This window comes from Aulonocara stuartgranti (assembly GCF_965226115.1).
Source record: "Aulonocara stuartgranti genome assembly, chromosome: 2".
Classification (NCBI taxonomy): domain Eukaryota; kingdom Metazoa; phylum Chordata; class Actinopteri; order Cichliformes; family Cichlidae; genus Aulonocara; species Aulonocara stuartgranti.
Window position 1 is genome coordinate 24,174,870 of NC_138940.1, and position 23,727 is coordinate 24,198,596.

Consider the following 23,727-nt stretch of genomic DNA (forward strand, 5'->3'; position numbering starts at 1 on the left):
AGATGCGTGTGAGCAATATTAGAGCACTCAGCACAGCGTGCGCCCTCATCTCTTGCTCTCAGACTTGGGGGAACATGTCAGCTAGAATCCAATACCAGCCCTTCCAACAATGAGCTAATGGACTGTTGAGTGAGAGAGCTGAAAAACAAACCCGGATGACTCAGACGAGAACACCCATTCACACATCACAGTTCTCTCCCCCTCCCCCTCTCCCTCTTTCCATGAATCAGTGGGGGATTTGAGCCCATCTTCATCGTGCTTGTGTGTGGGTTTGCACGGGAAAATCAATAAACCACATACTATACGGTACAGGAGATCTTAACATACTTTTTTTGTTGCCAGCTGCTTAAAAAATTACATATCATGACAGTGCAAAACCTGCACGTCATTTATGCTTCACGCAGCTTTACGACATCGTTTGCTATTTCTTTCATCGATGCCACGCATCAGACTTTCATCATTACTGAGTATGGAGATACATGAGACTGTTTACTTGGTGCGTCGTCTTTCTCCAATTGATCAAAGTTTGGAGCACGTGCACACACATATGTGTGGGGTGAAAACAACAAAAAAGCAACTGCTTTGTCAAGCTGCGTGATCACACTTGCCCTCCTCCATATGTCAACTTCTCTTGGATTTGATAAGAAAAGAAACAGCGTGCGAGAGGAAGGGAGAAGTGTGGATGTGCTGAACTCTCCTGTCTGCTCTTCCGCTTTGATATTTGCCTGTTCACGTGTGTGTGTGTGGCGGAGGGAGGGGGGGGGGGTGTGACGACTTTTGACAGATAGAAACCAAATCAGAAGACGAATGCATTTTGCATCTACATTATGCAAATGCATCTTTCTTTGTTCTCCTGAATGTGTGTTTAAGGGGAACCCAGCTTGCTTGCGACTCCCGTTGTAATGACAACCAGTTTGCGAGGTGACCTGATTCCTCTGCGATACTGCGGGGATGCAGGTGTCACCGCCGTGGCTGGAGAACAGATGCTCGTGAAAGGAGAGAAGGGGCGAGAAGGGGGAAGGAGACTGGGGGAAAAAAGATGGGGCCTGACCTCTGCTACACAGGAGAGACGCTAAACATCTGTTTGTGCGTGCAAAGATGCTCTTGGGAGAAACAGATACACATGCGTGCATGCAATCACCCGCATACATGCAGCCACAACACAGCCCGAAAGGCCATCCTTCTCTATCATAAACTCTGCACGTAAATTGATATTAAAGCATGCGGTGGGGTTTATTTCGTGTACTTCCCTCCTCCTCCTCCTTCCTATACTGCCCTATTTCTTGTTAAGGATTGTTTCTCTTTCATCTTCCTTTTATTTGCATTTTCCTTGTGTTCCTTTGCTGAAATGTAAAGCACTTTAAGATAAACCTTGTTTGTTAAAAGCACTTTATAAATAAAATTAACTAGACTTCCCCTCCCTGCAACGTCCCTATAAATGTGAAATACCTTTTACTGCACCCTATCTGCATAAATACTTTTATATAGTGTACCCATATCAACAAAAGCACACAAGCATCTAAATACAAAAAACAAAAGCCGTATACTGGCTGGGCACGTATGCAGGCATGGACACAGTCCCAACGATGCAAAAAATACAACTAGGCAACCCCACGCTCACTAGACCAGCCTGCTATCTCCCGTGTTTAAATCTGCGTACAAAAATGCATGCCTTATGCTTTTGTTCACTTTCTCTCCCATAAATATTGAACAGGTTTTTCATTCAAATTTGAATGAATAATATATGGCACACCTTGTATGGAAGAGGAATACTTTTTTCCCCAGCCCTACTTTTCCCACAAACTGCTGTAGCCTGGGTGCGTGAATGTGGTAAAATCTTCTGTGTGTATGTGTGTGTGCAGAGTCAGACACACTCCAACCACTGGAGAGGGTTTTCTTCAAATATCCAGCCACTAAATTATGTTGCGCAGGTATCAAGTCACGCTCTGTTCTGTCTGCAGAAACTTGCATCCACCACTTTTTGTAATAAGTGCATTTTGCTTTGCAGACTCAAGGCAAAAGAGAAAAAAATGCTAATCCTGTTATCTATCATTCAGCAGCAAATTCAATTGCACGTCTCCAGATAATGTCAGAAAAATGTAAATTCGGAGAAAAGTATTGCCTGTAATTCTATGCATTAACTCTCTTCGTAGCCTACTGGGACTGCCGCGGCTGTCATGTTCTGTCGGGCTAACTGAACTGAATTGTTACATGATAGAATGCGATTGTTCCTTTTATTCTTCGCTGAATCAATATTTACTGAATAAAGTGGATAACGACTCATTACTAATGCTCTGCTTGTGTTGTCGTAAAATGTGCTGCAGCGAAAAAAAAGAACAAGTTTTTTAAAGAAAGCACTATTCTTCCAAAAAGTCCCTCAACCTTTGGTAGAAGTTCAAGAAAGAAAGAAAGGAAGAAAAAAAAAACAGAAAAGAGAAGAAAAATATTTCTAGACGTGCTACAAAATATTTATGATCAGAGACAAATTGCTTTCCTTTTTCTGCTACAGCACGGGAGATTGATGTCAAAGAAATTTGTTCTCATGCAGACTTCAAATCCATAAAAAAACACAACCCAAAAAACAACCCTTAGAGCTCGCTGGAGAAAACACAAACATATTGAGAAGTGGGGTCTGCCGGAGGAGCAAGGCTGACGTACAAGGCTGTTTTTTTCATACATGCAGAGAACCGAAGAAAACATTTGCGTTTCTGTTTTGGCCACAAATACACAAACGCGAGTAACCACTGGAACAGAGGCGGCGTGCAGGAATGAGCAATCTTGAGCTAAATGGTTCTAATAAATTAAGATAGGGGACTTAGTCAGATAAAGTGTGTGGTTTCCAAACTACAACCCGCAGGTAGGCTAATAGGAACAACCGTTTTACTAGGAACCTGGTCTGATAAAAGACCAAACATGCGAAAAAGGAAATAGAGCAATTAGTGAGCAGCCAAGCAGATCACTTTTTATTCCACTTTATCTTTTCCTCCTTTCTTTTCCCTCTCTTTCACTCGCCAGTGTGAGTAAACAGAAAGCATTTACTTGACAGCTCTTGGTTTTGTTTTGTTTTTTGTGGAGAAGCTCTGAGCCCCCTTCCGACTGCTGTCGAAGCCTGACCCAGTTTATTCTTGTCCAAGGTCCCCTGTGACCGGAGAGAGAGGGGGACTATAGCTGTAAGCTGGTGCGTTTGGCTCGGGCTAATCCCTGGAAGTTCATTATGCTCGCCAATTCAAAGTGGCCTCATTCAGCAGAAGAGCATTAGCCTGTCTGCTAACCTGTTAAACACACTTCAGCCAGAAGAAGGGCCTCGCACATCATATTAATATCACAGTGTGTGTGTGTGTGTGTGGCCAACTGGCAGCAAGAACCAACCAAGGCAGTTTGTTTTGCAGCCTTGGATGGGTAAACTGTTTATTGACATTTTCTGTGGTTAACAGAGAAAAGTCACAGGGCAGGATGTGCATCTGTGTGTGTGTGCCTGTGTGCAGGACAGAAATGCCCATTCAGCAGTTAAAAAGGGATCAGCTCCCACCCCTCGCTCCCTATCGTCCCTCTATCCCTCTCACTCCCTCTGTCTACCCATCTCTTTATTTCACGCCCCATATCTCCACTGCTTCCACTTTCTTTTTTTTTCTTTTTTTTTTTTTTTTTAAACTGCTGCACCAACCTTCATTGTTTTTCATGCACCTTCCCTTCCAATCTAATTGCCATGCTCCCCATGTTTTTAAGGGTGGTATATTCCCATGTGTTGCTGCTTCATGCGTCCTCTATCTGAGAATGTCACATGCTCCTCATTTGTCATTCTTCTCAGAGCTCTGAGGCTGAGCATGGAAGGAGAACTTGAGGTGAAACACACACACACACACACACACACACACACACATGCACAGCCTGACAAAGGAGCTTATTTCTCACTAAGGTTTTATTGTACACCATTGCACACACTACAACAGACACGTGCTGGCACAAAGAGGAAATAAAGTTAAAGACATACATTTATACACACATACATGCACACACACACACACACCGCCTCTGCCTTGGCTAGTCATCTCTGTCTAATTAGGAGGCAATAATCCGCTAGAGAAGAGTCATCAAATTCAGCCAAAAACAAACAGTCTATGAGCAGAAATGCATGCGTGCATTTTACCCTGCACCCACCCCCCCACCACACACACACACACACACACACACACACACACACACACACACACAAATACAAATGCACAAATTGTCCAACTGCTTTGCAAATGTCACCCTTACATAAGCACCATTAGGGAAGAATAACATTAGCAGAGAAGAAGGGAGTGTGCCTTTGTTTCTGTAGATTTGTTTCAACAAAGCCATTAAACATTCATTGCTTCGGCAGTGACTTGAGGTGGCTTCCCTGGCAGCAGATAGCTAGCCACTTTAGAAGAGGCTTGAGCTAAAAATAGCTTAGTGTTCCCCATGCATAATGAATGGCCAGAGACAGCGCTAATGCTAGCTCTTTCCAGGAGCGATCTGCTACGCTCCGTTTGGTCGTCTCAGCTCTCCCGTCGTTCCGAGGGAGCGTTCCCAGACAGGTGCTCCGAGCCAGACAGTATTCCCATATAAACATTCGCAGACCAATTCCCAGCCAATCCTCGGCAACAACGTTCCGTTCCCATTCACCTGTCACGCTTCACTAGGAACACAAGTCATGTCTGTCCACCTGTTAGCTTAGGTAATGGTGGACTACTTTAGAGGAGCACACACACACACACATACACAAATACACACACACACGCAGCATGCAGTTTCCTGAGGATTATCTCGCTGTGGTCAGTTTCTGCCTGGCTTGGTAAGGCTCATTTCCTGCCCAGCATCTACTCTCTCCAGGACCACACCAAACACATATTCAGACAGGCATGCACTTTCACAACACATGCATAAACAGTCGCCGGTTATAGGTGTTTTATTTGCTCGCAGCCATTGCTCGCCTCGCCTGCATGCCAGGCTATGTTTATGCAGTGCCAGACTGACACTCTGAACTCATTTAGGCCAATTTTAATGGATGCCCAAAGCCAAGGACTCTCTCTGCACACCATTAGATCGGCAGTCCTAGCTTGGAAAAGTAGCACTTTCATCCGAATGTTGTTGCTCTCCCATCCAAATATCTCCCTTTCAACCTCGAAGCTCTCATCAGTTTACCCTTTTTTACCCCGTGTCTCTTTAACTTTCTACGTGCCTTCGTCTCTGTCTCCCTTTCACTCACTTCCCCCCTATCCCCATCTATTTTTACTGGTGTGTTCTGGCTGCTTTCTTTTCTCTCTCCTTTTTTTTCATGCACGATGTCTCATTAAACAACTTCAAGAAGTCAAAGTTTGGCTTTCTCTCTCTCCCCCCTCTCTCTCTCTGCTCCCATTTGCCTCTTTGTGCCTCTTCTTCTTCTTTTTTTCTTTCCCAGCTTCTCCGTCATTGTTTTCTTTCTTTGTCTCTCTTGCTCGCTGTCTGCGTGTACAAGCTCAGCAGAGACTGAAAGAAGCCCCACAACAGAAAGTGTGGGTGTATACGAACAAGAATGAGAGAAAGAGAGAGTGCGCCTGCGAGCCTCACTCTCCCTCTTTACCAGTGTCTGCCATTAGGGTGTCAGTGGCAGAGTGAATTTATTTGCTGTGCGGTTACTGGGCTAATGATTGATGTTGCCCCAGCAAACAGTAAACCAATTAGAAGGCTGATGTAACGTCATTTTAAAAGCCTCCTAATCACGTTGCTCTTGAACCTGGGACCCGGGCCTTCCCTAATGAAGATTTATACTGGATCAAAGGAGAGCCTAACGCCATTAACAATAGATTGTATTCCACCAAAAATCACATTAGGACTTCTCTGCCCACCCCTCTCCCTCCCATCAGGCCTTTGCTAAATATATCTACTGATTACAAGTGCAGATGCACAGAGGAATGGAGAAACAGGGAAGAGCGGGAAAGGGAGGCATAGAGTTGCCCCACAGTAGCTAATTGTTGAGAATAAATGCGTATACTGATGAACAGCCTCATCACTGCAGACGTTTGCACGTGCATGTGTACGCGCACACAGCGTAAGAGGAGAAAAATAGTTGTGAGGTGCTGATATAAGCACACGAGGCCTCTAACAGCCAACAAGAAGGGCCCGGTGATGAAAGAGAAAGCTTAAAGCTGGGGAAACTAACTAGTTTGTCTTTGCTACGCTGATCCTCCTGCTGGCACTTAAAATTCATCATCCCCTTACCTTTCACTTTCCAGCGGATTATTAATGTCATATGGAAAATAACTACAAGCACACCTACTCAGTGGCAACCAAGCTGCACTCTGCAGAGAGTAGGGGGTTGCTTCTCCTTGCATCATTGTTTTTTTTTTTTTGGTTAAGGTGGGAGGGTTACATTTAAAATGCAATCCATTAACGAATCAGCAATTGTCAGTCTAGGATTGTCACATGTGCCACAAAAAAATAAAAGGAAGACAGGATTTTTATATTAGTTCTTTTTATGCTTATGCAACAACTGATTTAAAAATCATAAACAGTTTTTTATTACAATCAGTGTCATATAACGATTACCTGACGCTGTAATTGTTTGCTTTGAATTCATCCACGAATGATCCAAATTAAAAGTTTTACGTCTTCTCGAAAAAAAACCCTATTACTATCCACAAATTTTATTTATTTATTTATTTTTACATTCTCTTATTATTTTAAAGCAATCACAGTAAAAACGTCCCCTCAGTTTGATTTCCAGCCCTGCAAACAAATGCTGACTTCAGTGGAATGCAGAGAAGCAGAAACAAATGGCCAGAGCCGAACAAGATGTGACATTAAATTAAAGCGCAGCATTGCTTGGCATTTTACTGAACGACTAAATCAGATCAGGAAATGGACACATGATGAGGTAATGCATCGACTCAGGTGATGGATGGCATATTGATGCAAACATTAAAACAAAAAAAAAAAAGAGAAGAGAGAATGAAAGGATGGTTGAATGGAGCGCTCTCTTACCAGTGGACGAGGGCTGGGCCCGGAGCAAGTATGAATCCTCCGGGTGGGGCTCCAGGTGAGAGTGGGTGGAGTTTTTCTCCAGCAGGGGCACCTGGCATTCCCTGATCGGTGGGGACGGGCCGGGGGAGGGGTGGTGGGGGGCAGACGAGGAGGACGGGAGGGATGGAGGGAGCAGGGTGGAGGAAGAGGTTGGAGGGAGTGGACGACCTGGAGGATGGAGGGACAGAAAGAGAGGGGGGGCAGAGAAGGACGGAGGGGACGTTAGACAAAACAGATGGCATTGTCTGACAGTGATACAGGGGCCTGCTCAGAGAGGCAACCTGAATGGGAGACGTGGATATTTTTAATGAGGAGATGCCACCATTTTTTTAAGGGGCCTGTTGACTCAAATTACAGGTAACTCTGGGATCAATCCAAATTTTACGGTAACTATATCTAAATTTTAAAAAAAGTTTTATTGGTATTACTGATTACTGGTTGGACAGAGCTAATGCAAATGTGTTTGTCTTTGTTGGGAAATAAAATAAAATTAAGATCAAAATGTCTCTGAATGAGAGATTTTATTTTTTTGTGCTTTACTTAATTTGAGCTAACCTTAACCTTTAAGGCTTAAAAATCTGCACACGGATTGAAACACCTGCTGCACGCACACTGTACTCAACAAAGCTATCCGGTTAACCCCTAATTAAACTTGCTTCTTTGAGCATCCCCTGATATTAATAATGTAGAACATGCTGGGTACAATCACAGAAGGCTGAGACACAGAGAACGATCAGTGCAGATCTCCTAAGTGCATTAATGAGTACAAAAAAAGTTTCATTTCAAGTCATGACAATTTTAGTGCCGTTTTCTCATTTTTTAAAAAAATGAAATATTGATATAAGTGGTTTAAAGCCATTCACAGTACTATACGCACACACACACACACACGTATATACATACATGTTTTTTCATACACATGCCAAAATTAACACAGGACGCTATCTACTCCTGTAAACACCTAAAAAATGACCAAATGAAGCAATGGGGTCATACTGAATTGACCAACGGTGCAATTTATAAGCATCTGTTATTTTGTCATTAAAATAGTTCAACACCAATGGTAGAAGACTGCTGCTAGGACCTACATCCATGATACGATTGTCCTCTACATGGGTAAGACAAAAGAAAGTTAACAGCCAAGTCTTTAAATAGTAGGAGCCATGGGATGCGTGGACACAATCAGGCTGTCCCGTACACCAGAGAGAGAAGAGTGGGATGGAGAGAATTCACTCTACTCTCCAAAGGTTTGGAATCAAGGACAAAGACAAATCTAATAAATTCTATTTAGAGACTGCTCAAAATATAGAATAATTATGTCTGCCATATTTGCAGCTCAATCAATCAACAATATGATAAGAATGAGGCCACTGAGTCCAGTCAATCCACAGAAGGACTCAGGTTATTATAACTACTAATTAGATAGTCGACCGAAGACTTTTTAACACAATCACTTATTTTCTCCTCCTTCAAAGTAAGATCTCTTGTTAGCCAGCCATGTTTTTTCTTCTTCTTTACAATAACAAATTACCCATTTTTTCTCCCACAAAGTTTAAGTGTGTGGGGGAAAGCGGTCTAGTTCTTCTCCAGTTCTACAAACTTCATCTATTTGTTCGCTTGTCGCCGAAGACTTCAGCGGGAAAATCGAAAACACAGCCTTTCAGTCTCCTTTCTCTTTCTTTTCACACAGAACAAAAACAGTCAGCAACATAGCAGGAGAAAGACAGAAAAGCATTGAGACCTTGGAGAAAAAGAAAAGATAGCTGCACATTCATCATTGCACTATCTCCCCCCCTTTCTTTTTTTCCCCTTACTGGCGCTCCTTCAGAATACAGATGTGGTGTGATTGTAATTTGACAGCATTCATCTTCCCATCACAGAGCATTGACAGGAATCAAAAAACTGCAAAGGGCATGATAGATCAGGGGGTATGGTGGGCTTTTTTTTCAGTGACAATGCAATTTTGCTCGCCTCGGGGGGGAAACGGCACCTGGGCGAGGGAGAGGAGAAAGATCAATGCAGACATCACTTAAGAAACAAAGCGGTTGGACATATTTGTTGGCTAACGCGCCCTTCTATGCGGCATCAAAATGAAACGCATTAATCATGGTAAATACACCTTTGACTCCAGGTGTTGTCGCGGCTTTTTCAGAGATTTATTTGATAGAAACAGAGACAGACTGATGCCTCCATCCTGCTGTCCAAACTGCTCCAGCTCAGAGCTTTGCGTCATGGAAACCAGAGCTAGGATCGATCCACAGCCCCACGTTAACTACACCCCAGAGACATGCTAGCCTTGTCTTCTGTTTAGGTATGTGTGTGTGTCTGTGTGTGTGTACGGTCAATCTCATCAGAGCAAACAGAGAAAAATGGATAAACAATGGCAAAGCAAACACTGTGGCCGACAGGGGGGAAAAGGGGACGGACAGAGAGGGACAGGCAGAGACTGATGGAGAGAAGGGGACGCAGGTGGGGGGAGACAGTGAGGTTACAGGGTTAACCGGGGAAATCAAGAGCAGGAGAGACACACAGAGAGAGAGAGAGAGGTATGGAGGGGGTTTGGGGGACAGTCAAGAAGCTATGAGCTGACAAAACTTATTGCCAATAAAAGGGAAAAAAATGCGAGGAAGAAAGCAATAGAGGAAGGGAATTAGGAGGGGAAGAGGCAATAAGAGGGGACTGAGCAAGATGGAGGACAGGAACAAAACGAATAAAGAGGTAAAGGGGGAATAAGCCACCGATACGAGCAAAAAAAAAAAAAAAAAAAAAGGCCCAATGATCTATATGAAGTGACTTTTTAAAGAATGATGAGACGGAACCTAGTGATTTGCATATTTCACAAAGCCTACAATGAGGCTACTGGTGACCACTGGCAATAGAAAAATGGCAAATGTGTAGCAGCACACCTTGCAGAAGAAGAAGAAGCAGAAGAAGAAACATGCATGTTTTTATCGCGGGTCCACACAGCTGTGTCTGTGTGTGTGAGAGCTCGTGCACATGCTGTTATTAATATTCTAAATGCCTTTAATCACAAAAAAAAGGAAAAATTGCACTAGTTGGCCAAAAGCAATTAAGGGAACTTTAATCTCCTTAGCAATTATGCTGTGGGGCATCCTTAACTCAGTCATTTCTGCCCGCTACATTTCTAGAAAGGTCAGTGGAAATTGCTTTGTGTTATTAGAACAAAGACTTGGCAATGAGCTCACGTGGTTCTCCTGACGATTTGTTCATTGCCATCCTTCAGCCGCCTCCCTGGCCATCTGTATACATCTCTCAGTCCTCCTCTCCCTGCGCCCGTCTCTCACTCACTTTGAATCTACAGCTCTCTCGCGCAAGTGTTGATTAGTGTGAAAAAGAAGCGTATCATGGGGGAGAATCTAGGCAATCCTAAGACTGTAGCATTGTATTAGAAGTATTAGCAGTGTCCCTTGATGATTTGTGTACAATGTAAAACACAAGACACACAGGCGTGCACATGCACACAGCCGTCATTAGTTTGTTCTGCGGGCACCAGGCTTTGAGTTGCTTGTATGAGTCATACGAGCATATAAGCTTTGCCTGTTGCTGAGCTACTGCATGTGAATGAGCGAATGAGTTTAGCATCGTCTATTGTTTCTCCGTGAAGCCATTCCTTACTCGGCAACGGAATTATACATGAGGCATAATTCTGCTAGTTGGCTCCTCAATGCTTTCCCTTCCCTTCTCTTCCGTGTCCTTGCCTTCCTTTCCGTCCCTCCCTCCCTCCTGCCTCAATCCGTCCATCCGTCCACCCATCTGGCTGAGGTGAGGAGCGGTAGGCCGAGGGAGAGGAGAGCAGAGTGGAGCGAAGGATGGAGCGACAGCTGGAGCCCAGTCAGACAAGGAGAGACAAATTACCCCTCTAACGAGAGCCATTCATCATCTCTTCATCTCTCCCTTCATTCATCCCTCTCTTCCTCCACACCTCTACGTGCGGCGCGGTGCACCTGAAAAGCGCTTCGATCTGCCACACAACTTCACACTTGACAATGTTTCTCATTTAGTTGCTACTCGAGCGCGGAAAAGTCAATCAGCACGTGCTCCTAAAAAGATGACGAGGGGTAAAAAAAAAAAAGTAGAAATAACGAAAAGAAAAGAGCGGGGGGAAAACAACAAGACGAGTGAAATGATTGAATGAGCTATGCGCCGGGAAAGAAGGAGGAAAAAGAAGCGACACACCCATGCTGGCACATGCAGAGACTCATTACCATGGCTGCTGTCAGCACAGATGTTGGACTGAGGGGGTGCTGTCAGTCAGTGTGTGCCTAACTATGCACATATATGTGTGTGCGCGCGTACGATAGTGCCTGACAGTGATCTGAGGGCTATTTAGACAGCTGTTGACACAATGGACCCTTTTCTCTATTTATCCATACAGTTCAGTCTATCTCCTCCATCTCATCTCTTCCTGTTCCTCCCCTCTCTTCCTATTTCTCAAGTTCTCGCCTCCTATTTCCTCTTATTCATTGCTTATTAATATTACACATTTTGCACGACTTGCAAGACGCACACCTGTTGTTGGTGTGAGCAACAACTGGATGTGGAAGTCTATCCAGGAACGGCCTGCTTTATGCGTCCTCCCACATCCACCCCCTCTATTCTTTCCTTTCGTAATCAGCGCCATTGCCGAAAATGAGTGATAAAATGAGTAAAGTGGGAAGGGAGAGATGAGAAGATGATTCAACAGACGTGTTTTAATTAATAAAGTTGGGCTTTCATTGCCTAAAGAGATGATTGTATCACTGGCTCCCTCTTTGATGTGAAACAGAGTGTCTGGGTTTTTCTCTGCCCTAGCGCTCTCCTCTGCTTGTGCTACGCTTCTTTCTTTCATCTCGCCAGCATCACTTTGTCACTTCGCAAGTGTAGGGGCGTCTTCCCAAAAACGCAGATCCTCCACGGACACACAAACAGCCCGGGGCTGTGGCTGAAGATGTCTTTCAGTAGGGCAAAGGGTGCTATCCAGACTTCAGGGCATGACTCAGAGTCTTCTTCTGGTTTACTCAGAGTACATTGGTCCAAGTTCTCATAGAGTTTCTCTCAAAAATATCAGATGTTTTGAAAAATGAAGGTTCTGAGAAAAAAATTATCAAATTTTCTGTTCGGTCTCCGTTTTTCTGCTCCCATGCACAAAAAAATGTTTTATTCCAGACCACACGTTCACACAGTAAAGATCTGAACTAACTTTGAGCTGGATGCTAATCATCACTATTAATGAAATCAAATAACATTTGAGTTTGCGGGTTCTCACTCAAGCATTTCTAAGAATCTTTAATTTAAACAGAGCTTAAACTGAGCCTATCCATTAATGTTATCTACTTGTTTTAACAGTTTTTTGTTCACTCTCAATCGGCAACCACCGATTTCTCACTAGTCTGTTTTTCTGCTCCCATTCAAACATGAAGTATTTATTCTGGAGTCACTGAAGACCAAATGTTCAAACTGTAAATATCTGAGCCAACTTTGAGCTGGATGTCATTCAACATGATTAATTAAATCAATAAGAATTAACTCGCTTACTCAAAAACGATTTAAATAAGCAAATTCTCAGTGTAGGCTTAAAAAAAAAAGTCGCCTGTTAATGTCATCTAGATGTAAAGAAAAAAATGTTAATTCTCATTGAGCAACAGGTATATTTGAAATATTTCAGTGAGCTGAAAATAAAGTACTCCACAGTACTTCTATGTACCACTTGGAAAGTAGCTTCAAATTACTGGTTTGCATTACATTATGCACTCATTGCTTTGGAGAATAAAGCTTCTACACTTTTACACAATAACTGTTTCTACCAGTCTTTACAAATTTTTTTTTAAATAACTAAGCATTTCGGTAAAATTTGTATTACTGATTTATAAGCCTGTGACTGAATGTCACCACTGTGACTAGTGACCATACGAAAATGGAATATTGATTGAAAAATACCCAGTAACTTGATGCAGCTGGTCAACACAACACAGCACAAGGAGGCTTGTGAACATGAATCAGTGAATTTGTAAAGAGCCTAACTTCCAATTCCAATACCATGGTGTTGGAACTAAGAATATAACAAATACAACCAGTTAGCAACCAGTTGTGTTAAATCCTGTATTACAAAGACGCCTGACAGTTGAGTGACTCGGGTTGATTGCAATGTGTTTGTAGTGCCTTTGCATTCATATCTGGCTGAGAGTGATCACCTTCACTGTGAGTCAAATCACATACAGAAGTCACCCAAAGGTTATTCAACTTCCAAGTAACCAGTTGGCTGCTGCAACTACTTGTTGCTGCAACTACTTGCCATCTCAGATGGCACAAAATATTCAATGCAATCAAAGGGCAACCATCGATTTTTACTTAAGACTAATCCAGAAACGAATAAAAACTAAACAGAAATGAGCAAACCATATGTAGTGAAACTACACACAATTCGAAACAAAAATTAAAAAACGGATTTTTTTTTTAAATTGAGTGGAAAATACAAACCTAAATGACACATTTCTCATCTGGCCAGATATGCTATCTAAAACTTGAACGCTGTGAAAACTACAGCCAGCCTCACAGAAGCAGCACAAAAGGAATGAATGAATGAAACTGGATTATTTGAAAGGGAAAAGAAAAAGGATATGTATGTAGGTAGATGAAAAGTTAAAGGCAGAAATCCTCAAAAGACCTTTACCTTGTTCCATCTTTTCAATCACAAATCAAAAACCACCTCTACAGAAGATGGCTCTGAGGTCACTCAGAAGTAATAGGTTCTGATGATTAGTGGCCTCTTAACAATATCCTTTGGCCTTCATATAATGTGAAGTGCACTGGGATAATGGAAACCAATTACAAACTAATGTCAACAGAACTTTGAAAAGAAACGCAAGGAGATGATGAATTGAATAACAGTGTTGATGGTCTCATCAAAGACTATTCTACGAAGGAACAGAGACAGACACAGACCTCAAAAGTCGTTGCGTGTCGTACTTCACAACCGCAACAAAGTACTGACTGATTGAGCTTTGCTGTGCTTTAAAACCTATACAAATACAAAAGCCTATATTCACCTAAATGAAGTGCAAAGATAGTGGACAGGATGGAGAACTGAAGATGAACTACACAATGCTCCCAGGGGATTAAACAGAAAGGAACATTGTATAGATCAAAAAGGTGGAGGCCAGAGTCGACAGCTTTTACAGCAAGCCTGACCACAAATGCACGTGGATACATTTGCATGCACACAGTCGTATAGTATGCTACAGTGTGCTGCAGGAAAACAAATGATGCAGGCCATGAATTCTAACAAAATACTTCCCAGATTATTCCAGCGTCTGCTTCAGGAGGTCCTTTCTCACTCCTGTCAAGAAACATTTTTTTGTTTTTGTTTTTATTTTCTACCAGGGATACGAGAGCAGACCCAGCTTGACACAAAACAATACACTCGACCTTTAGCCCCAGCAGCACAAATGCAGTTGAGCATCTTTCAGCGTCTGCTAATTGAAACATGCCTCCCTGTTGCGGAAATGTGCAAGAGTGTGTCGTGTGTGTGTGTGTGTGTCTGTGGCTATACATAGCATTAGGATGCTACAGCACAGTCATGCTGTCCACTGTCAGAGATGTCCACTGTGTAACTTGGGGCAACCACGCAGGCTGCATTACCATATAAATTACATCCATGTTGCTGCTCCTGCTGTGGATTGATGGTATTGTTATGGATTCTACGCATTGGAGCCTCATTGAAAACAATCAAAATAAATAGCCTCCTCCTCCCACATCAATGCAAACACACGCACAGATGCATGAGCAAGCGCACTTCACCACAGCTGCACATGCACAAACACAATATACGTGCATGGTAAGCACAAAAATACGGCCAGACCTTCAACCTAAGGTGAAGAGCTATAGATAGCTATCCTCTCAGCTTTCCATTAACTCTGAACATGCTCAGTAATTGCTGAAAGGAGCACAGGGCGACATTTCTGTGCAGAATAGTCTGTTTGCTGGTGTGTGTGTGCGTGTGTGTGTGAGTCATTTGCAAAATCCGTATCAATACATCACTTTTGTGCTGCTGCTGTGCTCACTAAGCAACCCATTGCCTATTAATGATCCAAGCAGAAAAAATGGACATATCAGGGAAGAAAACACAATAAATTATTAATCAGCAAAATCACCAAAAATTATGCATACGGCATATATTAAACCTTGTATTTATACAGTTCTAATTTGCAGCAACAGTTATCTCAAGGCACCTTGCACTGTAATGTAAAGAGATGTCAATATTAAAGGAACGAAACCCAACAATTTCTTGTGACAGTTGAAAGAAAAAAAAACTCAATTTCAATAGGAAGAAACTTCGCTCAAATCCAGGCTCGGGGAGGTCAGCCATCTGCCTCGAGCAGTCGGGGTGATGTGAGAGAAGTAAGTGCTGTTGCCATGGTTGGTGGGGGGGGTGCTTGGTCTGCAACAATGTTTAGGTGGGTGGTATGTGTGAAAGGAACATCCACATGGATGCCAGGACAGAAAGTTTGCCATTAACGTCGTTCCCTTAACGTGCCAGCAGTTTTAACATCGTGCCTGATCCGTGCAGATATGTGAACAGAGTAACAAGAACCACACAAAACACATCCTCAATATGACACTGAATAAAAGCCGGCGTTTAAAAATGGCACCCAATTATTTTCAGTTTCATTCCTATTATGAAACGAAGACAAGTGAAACAAATATTACATCTGAATAATAGAAAAAGCACTTTTTCTGTATTAAATCCAAAAGATTTCATGGCACCAGCAAAGCTGCTTCCATGTTTTCGCACTTGAGAGAAGGGCCGAGAGTCACATATGGACAAAGTCTTTGATTACCGGAGATAGCACTTGGTCTTGGCACTTAGTGTAGCCACTGACAAAAACAACAGAAACCTGCCTGCAGCTTTGGACATTAAATTTATATTCTATCTGGAAGTCCAATATCTCTGTTTGTTATTTCCACTGGAGAAAGCTTTTAGATGCTGCAGTAGAAAAATCAGTGGGGTGAAAACCTGGGCAGACAGAGCTTTCCCTCCAATCTTCCATGCTGCTGAATCACTCGCAGAAGTGTTTAGTGGTGTGTGGAAAAATTGTGAACCTGGTACAAGCTAGGGACATGAATTAGGAGTAGAAGCAGAAATTAAATTCAACATGTCTATGTGCTTGCCATGCAAAAAAAGGAGAAAAAAGGCGAGTTACAGTTCATTTAATGTAATTAGCTGTAATTAATGTTTACTAAAAGATAAAAATTGGACAGTTTCAATGTTCTGACAAAGATCAAGGTAAGAAAGAAGCTTCACCAAAAAGAAGAAGAAGAAAAAAATTCACTGCTCAAAACATTCTCACTAATAAGCACTTAAATGTGAGTCACCCAAGATTGAATTAAATGTTTACACCATTTCCAGACAGCCTAAATTTCCACACAGGTAATGATTAGGTCTTCTTCTGTGGTGGATAGAGAATGTGCTTATTCTTATTAATTACATGAGGCCAGTGCGAAAAATAAACTCAAATCCTGCATTACCCACAATCATCCGAAATTAATACTATACTCATTAAAAATCAAGTGTTCGTGGAATGCATCATAAAAAAAGCAAATAAAGACAAGTGCAAAAATAATACAAAAACACACATTCAGCTACATACCATACACAGTCATAGTAACACACACAGGTAACTGCACAAATACCTATTCAGCACAGCTCTACAAAAACATCAGCCATTTTGGTGTGGTTGCTATGACGAGCTAAATCTTTAAAGACCACAAAAAAGACAGAAAGATGCAGAAAAACAGAGAAGAACAATTAAAGAGCAGAAAAAGAATCCAAAAGAAGAACAAAAAAAGAGAGCGAGAGCCAGGGGAGAAAGAGGAGATGGAAAGCGATCCGTTTGGTGCACGCTAGTTTGCGACCTTGTGCAATCGGAGATATCGCGTTTAACTGGAAAGTCGTGAATCAACTCAATTTCAATCACACTCTTTTGTGTGAGTTGTTACATTATTTGATGTATGCGTGTGAGACAGTGGGCTTGTGAGGCTGAGTCAGCAGTGTCTCCTTTGACGATAAAGCACACACACTCACACTAACACACACTCACAGTCCCCAGAACCCTCTACGTTGGGATCAGCCAAAAGAGGGATGATGTATTTAGAGCCAGTGGATAATGGCTGTACTGTGGCCTGTTGCTGAGAGAAACCTCTCCTCTCTTTGATGTTCTGCAGTCTCTATTTATAGTAACAACAGAAAAAAGGACTGAAAGAGCTGGAAAACACATAGGCCACATTTTGTTCTCACTAACTAGCTTACTGTTGAGCATTGTGCTCTCTCTGAGCAGGCGGTAGTGTCTCAACACTCCTGGCAGAATTTACAGAGCCGCTGGCACTTCGGTTTAGACACATCCTGCACCTCGGCGCAGTGAAGTTATTTATCAGATAGATACAGCATTGTTGAATTTGCAGTTTGCTAGTGCTGCTGCAAATTCTGGTATCGATCTGACACCAAGTAAAGTCAAGGCCGGTTTTGCCGATATCAATACCGATAGTTTTTAACGTATAAAGGCAGCTTATGTAGGGGAGAGCTGCGTGTCATAATATGATATGATATGACTCATCGTTAATTTTCAAATTATGAACACATTTTAATGACCACTATATCACTGTGATTTTTACCTTCCACATTCAACACAACAAGAAATTCCTTTAAGCTTTTCATGTATTTTGGAGATGTGGAATGTAAGTGTGCCTGTGTCTGTTTAAATGTGCTATAGGCTACAAATAAAATAGACATTTTCAACTAAATAAATAAATTACACAATTCAGTGTGCTACATAGCCAACTTAGAGGACAGAAAGTATCGGTCCTGTTGTGCTAGTATCGATCTGATACTATTTATATTTGGATTGATCTACCTGCTTCTACTGTGTGCATTTTAAGGAGTGAGGCGTAACAGATGGAGGCATGGATTTTACAGCGGCTCTGAAGGTTCACTGTCACAGAGTTCAATCTCATTTGGTTTTTGGAGCACTGTGTGTCCTGTGGAACTTTTAGCATGACCACAGTTTCCATCAAAAAGCGGGCTCAATTGCTTCATCCATTTAACCTTTACGTACATTTCTATAAATAGGTCATTATTACAATTTTACCATAATAGACACCCAATTTATTATCCCTGTTTGAGTTTCATTAAGAAGCTCAGTTAATGGAACTGACATTTTGGATATTACAAAAATATTATTTTGGGTGGATCTCTGACAAATCCTACTGCCCCCCTTTTGAAGTCATCATCACTTGCAGGATGTGCTTAGGAGGCGAGCGTTATCACTGATTGCATTATTAGCTGCTGCCTTAGAAAATCAGATGTTAATTACATGCAGATTGCGAGCTCAAACGGAATAAAAAGTGCAGCACAAACTTGCTGTCCCACACTCTGCCGCGGCTCTCTCACTATATCTGGGCCTTCTGCTAGTAAATGGTATTATTCTGTCTCCTTATATACATAGTGTGTATGTATCTACCTTTCTTTCCTACATGATCATGCAATAGTCATACACCCTTACAATTAGCACAGCTTGCATCAGCTGACATCAGCTGACTCAGAGGAATATGGAAGTCCCTATGCTAATGGACTTGACATGCAGTTGTGCATCTAGGTGTACGCCCGAGTGTGTATTTCGGAGCGCTTGTTTGTGGTCCCCTTTTGCACAAACACTCTCTTGCAAATGTGATGCAACTCCCAAAGGCACAACCTGCAAGCCCTTTCAGCTCACAAACAGTCATGCCCAGCCAAGCACAGGCAAAAAGCCTTTAGTAGGCACTCTAGGAGACGCACAACAGCCGCACGCTCCACGTTAGACTATTAGGCTCACCTCTCATTGTGAACTAGAGACCTCAGAGACAAATAATAAATGCTAATCTTGATAGGACGAAGCCAAGTCAGTCAGTTTAAGCTGAGAGCGTTGAATGAGATTTTTAATTACTGCATGACCTGGGGTATATTAGCGCATATTAATGAGGATCATTAACCTAGAGGTAACTAAGACCCCTCCTCCTTAACTACAACTGATAGCACCTCTGCTGTGTGCTAAACTGTGTGTGCGTGTGCGTACATTAAAAAAATGAAAAGAAAGAAAAAACGTTTCACAGATGGCTTATTCCATCCCAACTGCCTGTCCTTGGTGAAAATAAATAACTACAGTGAATCTCCTTTTACAGTTGAGGAATTATACTGCTGAAAGTGTGAAAAAAGGCTGGGGAAAGAATAAAACAAGTACAGAATACAAAACCTTGGCCTGTAACTTAAATGCTGTTGTGCCCATTTTCTGCAGCACAAAGATGGGGCAGGGACGGTCATCATTTTTATGTAGCCTTTGACCAAATAAAAAAAAGAAAAGAAAAATTCAGCGGGCAACAAGTAGGAGCAGCAGAGAGCAAAACAAAGACGAAGAGAAAGGAAGAGCAATTTCAATTGACATATGCAAAGGTCAAGGTAATTTCAATGGATAAAGAAGAGGCCAAACAGGGAAAAAAGCGAAACTTTCCTAGTATCTCTCTTGAACTATGAGAGGTTGAGGCGGAACAGAGGAGGTCTTATTTTCCACCCCCTGCAGTGTAAATGTCAGGGCTGATACTGACGTCACCCACCCATCGTTTCTATAACGCCTCCCCCTCTCCGCCGCCCCAGCCCTTTCCTCCAACCACATGTGTCAGCTTCAGTCTTGTAGTGCCATTACACTGCAGTCTCAGTGGTATAGAGGCAGACGCTTTTATCTCATAAGAGGGCAGACCAGCCGTATTTGGCTTGTAACATTTGCTAAGCACACACACACACACACACACACACACACATTCACCAACTCATTCATGCAAAGACGCCTAATGCGCACACACGCACGCAGACACCCATTCATGCGCATGCATGCTCTAACACTGTCCATTCCTCTCCACTCTCACTGCCTCAGCAGTTTATCCTTTCATCTTTACATAACTGTGAGGTCCCTCGGTGACCTGCTCTAAAAGTAGTTGTTCCACAGAAGACACATGCAACAATCCGCAGTGCAGGGAGGGACCCATCCACCCGAGGCTCGTTTCCCCAACTCTAAATCTCCCTCATTTCTCCACTCAAGCCAGTGCACCAACTGGAAGAAAATACCAATAAGATAATGAGCAGAGGGGCCAGTGTGAGGGGAGTTAGCTGCGCTGGTGTACACACACACACACACACACACACACACACACACACACACACACACACACACACACACAGATTTATCTATGAAATATAGGGCAATGCAGCAGAGGGAACAGGACTCCTTTGTGCAGGAAACCCAAAGGAAAAACAAGGCCTGTGTCGTTGAGTGTTCTGGGTGGTTACGTACGTGCACAATGGAGCCAATCACTTGAGCTGTGAATTATTCTTTCTGGAGCCAGTATGGAATAATGGGAAATAAAACTGTTCTCCGGTTTTTCCGCCATTTTCATTATGTAAACTGATGGCAAATGTAATATGGTTGAATGCAGCATTTGCACAGTTTGAGTTTAGACCATGGCAAGTTGGGCTGTGGTTTGTTTTATGTAACTGTACATCTGAATGTGTGCACCAGCCAGTGTGTGTGTGAATCTTCCTTCAGTACACCATGCATTAATTGCCATTCCCAGTGGTCGTCAAGAGAGCGCAGGACTCCTGGGGGACATCTCCACCTTCATTAGACTCTACTGATCATCACACTGTGGTACCAAGAGAGGGTCTGTTCCTCTCTTTCATCACTCCTTCTCTTCACGACTCCCTTGCCTCATGATTTTTATATGTAGCATTATTTCTCAACCAGACCCTGCAGTGTCGTTTTTTTAAAATATTATCTTCATGGCATTTCTGGGTTTATTAAGCTGGCGCAGACAGAAAAAAGAAAGGAGACGTGAGAAGGAGCCTGTGAGAAAGTTCTAGATGAGCTGGACTTGAACGCAGTTGCTCCGTGCTCGCCCCTAAACTGCTGTACCACTGTGCATCTTTCTCCCTCAATTTGCAATGGCTTATGATTTCACCGTCTCCCCTCTCATCCTTCAATATTTCTGTCACCCCACTCGCGCCCCCTCCCCTCAAACCATCACCCCCCTCCCTCGCACTTCCTCTCCGCCCTCATCTCACACGTTCTTTTGCATTTTCATTCCCATCAGCTTTCCTTTCGTCATTATCTCTCAGTTAATACTTCTTACTGTCTCGAATCCCGGTGCAAGTGGTTCTTACCCCCAGGGGGTAAGTTCGCTCGCACTCCACAGACCCCTACAGACATGTAATGCCCCCCCTCCTACTCCCCAACAACTCCTCCAACTCATCCCTCCGCTCTCTCCTCCCCTCACTCCTCTCTCTCTCTCCCCTCCTTTCTCCGCAGTGGATGAGAGACGCCAGCTGGAGGAAACAGAGAGAAATGGGCCCAATTACAGCATTGGGAACTGAAAGTTGGCTAATTAACTCTAATTCGTTAACAAACTGGTTTTTCACCAAGAATCATCTCTCTCTGTCACATGGCATACGCATGCATGAGAATCTGCATTTGCATGCGCTGCCAAAGAAAAGAAGAGAGGCCGAACAGACACCCATCCCCATCTACACGATTGCAGGTACACACGCACACAAATACAGCAAAAAGAAAAAAAAACCTGCACTCCCTTCCCATTTACACACACACACACACACACACACACACACACACACACACACACACACACACACACACACACAGAAGCTCACATGCCCACACAAGTGTGCGCGGATCCACTTGCTCAGCTGTATTTACTGCAAGGGCAATATGTTGATTACGTTAGAGTGGCTGATTATTGCACAGTGACAGTAAAGGAAACAAATGTCTTTCATAGGCAGGCATCTATCTCTGCGAGAGGGCTTCTAGCTATAGACTATAGCAGCAAATGACTGCGCTGTACCCAGCTATGACAGACAAAAGAAGGAGTGCAAGAAGAGGAGGGGGGGAGGGGGTAAAAAGAAGAGAGTGATTGCACAAATGATGTGCAGGAAGAACACCCCCCCCCCCCCAAAAAAAAAAAAAAAAAAACCCAAAAACCGAGGAGCCCCAGATGGAGACGCAAAAACAGATGAAATTAAAAAAGCGAATGGATGGAGAGATGAGATGAGACAGCGCTAGGAGATGGGTGAGGAGCGATACTCTGGATTTTGCACTGAACAAGTGAAGCAGTTTTCCTCTGCACTGGGATAATGGTGGTTAGAGGGGAGAACAATAGGTTTATCTAGTGCAAAGATGCTATCTGGGGTGAAACACACACATCACACGACCTCACACACGTACACACTGTAGGATGTTTCATTACTTGTGCATTACAGACAGTATAGGGAATTATAGTGTTGGTAGCACTTGAACAATAAGCTTGTCAGTGTTGAGTTATCAGAACAGGTGTCCAATGGGTACAACTTGTCTGAACACACACACACACACACACACACACACACACACACACACACACACACACACACACTTGCAGAATATATGAGTATGAAGTTTGAAAGCATCTCTTAAAGCCATTGTTAGTAAATCGGGATATCCTCTCATCCCACTTGATGAGTCGTGAAATCCTCCTGGATTACCAGATATGATAACCAGCTTCTCACATATGTCTGTGATAATACACGTATGTACATAGAGAGCAGACACACAGACACACGCATGCAGTCTACACCACAGAACAGATGGTTTTGGATGGGAAATGTCACTTCTCAGTTCTTGCTACGCCTTTACTTTCATTCTGCCCGTCTTGCTTCTCCCTCCTTTACCAACTCTCACTCTTTCCCAGTAAATTTCTGCTCCCTGCCTTCCTCTCCAACTCTATATCTTCTTCATTGATTCCTTTGCGATGAGATTGATAGTTACTCCTCTCCCTCTCGCTCGCTCTGTTTCCCTGATCCACCTCTTTTTCCTTTTTTCACTTGCTTCATCTCTGTCCCTCTCTCACACCTCATTAGTAATGCTAATACCCCAAGTAATAGAAGACACCATTCAATGTATTTGTGTGAGTGTGTGAGAGTGTGTATCTGTGTGTGTGTGAGAAAGGGACTGTGTCTGGGAAGGGGAGATGAGTTTCCCCCTCTGATCCCATTTCTCCGTCTCCGGCCCTGCTTTCCTTCTCGCCGGGGAGAAAATCCGATGGAAATGCAATCACAATCATTTAGGGTCCAGACAAGAACGGACACACACGCGCACGCATGCACACGTGCACACACGCACGACCACGCACAAACACACACTCTGCTCCAGTACCGCAAGGGAGCCATGCAGAAAATTGTTTTGGACATGGTGATGAGGAGAGGGGGGTCGGGGTGTGGTGAAGGGGGGACTTTTTAATTTACATTTTTAATGTAAAATATCATTCAAAGAGGGAAAGTTAGGCATCTCATTATGCTGCTTCTTTATTACACGCGAGGCACATCAGTCTCAGGGTGCTGTGTCCTGGGAAATGTGCACGCTCGCACATGCATAAACACAGGCGTAACACAACCTGCGGAGCCCTCCGGCCGCAATCAGCGCGTAAGAAATGAGGCTCATCTTCATACACAATAAATCTGGAATAACCTATTCTGTCTTCCAGAAATCATTAATCACAAGTAATCTATATCTTTGGATTTCCCTTCTCAACTCAAATCTGTTGGGGAGGGGAAAACTTCAAACTCCCGCCTGGTTA

General features: G+C 43.1%; 1 protein-coding gene across 15 annotated transcripts in view; it reads right to left on the bottom strand.

Moving 5' to 3' along the window:
* Positions 1-23,727, bottom strand: part of tenm2a (teneurin transmembrane protein 2a) — a 219,546-nt gene that overhangs the window by 56,217 nt on the left and 139,602 nt on the right. For 10 of the 15 annotated variants that reach the window (XM_082504195.1, XM_082504196.1, XM_082504198.1 and 7 more), the window contains one exon: positions 6,988-7,194. The exons of the other annotated variants lie outside the window; for them this stretch is intronic. In XM_082504195.1, coding sequence (XP_082360321.1) covers positions 6,988-7,194 — 207 coding nt within the window. The remainder of the gene's footprint in view (positions 1-6,987; positions 7,195-23,727) is intronic. 15 annotated transcript variants of the gene reach the window in all.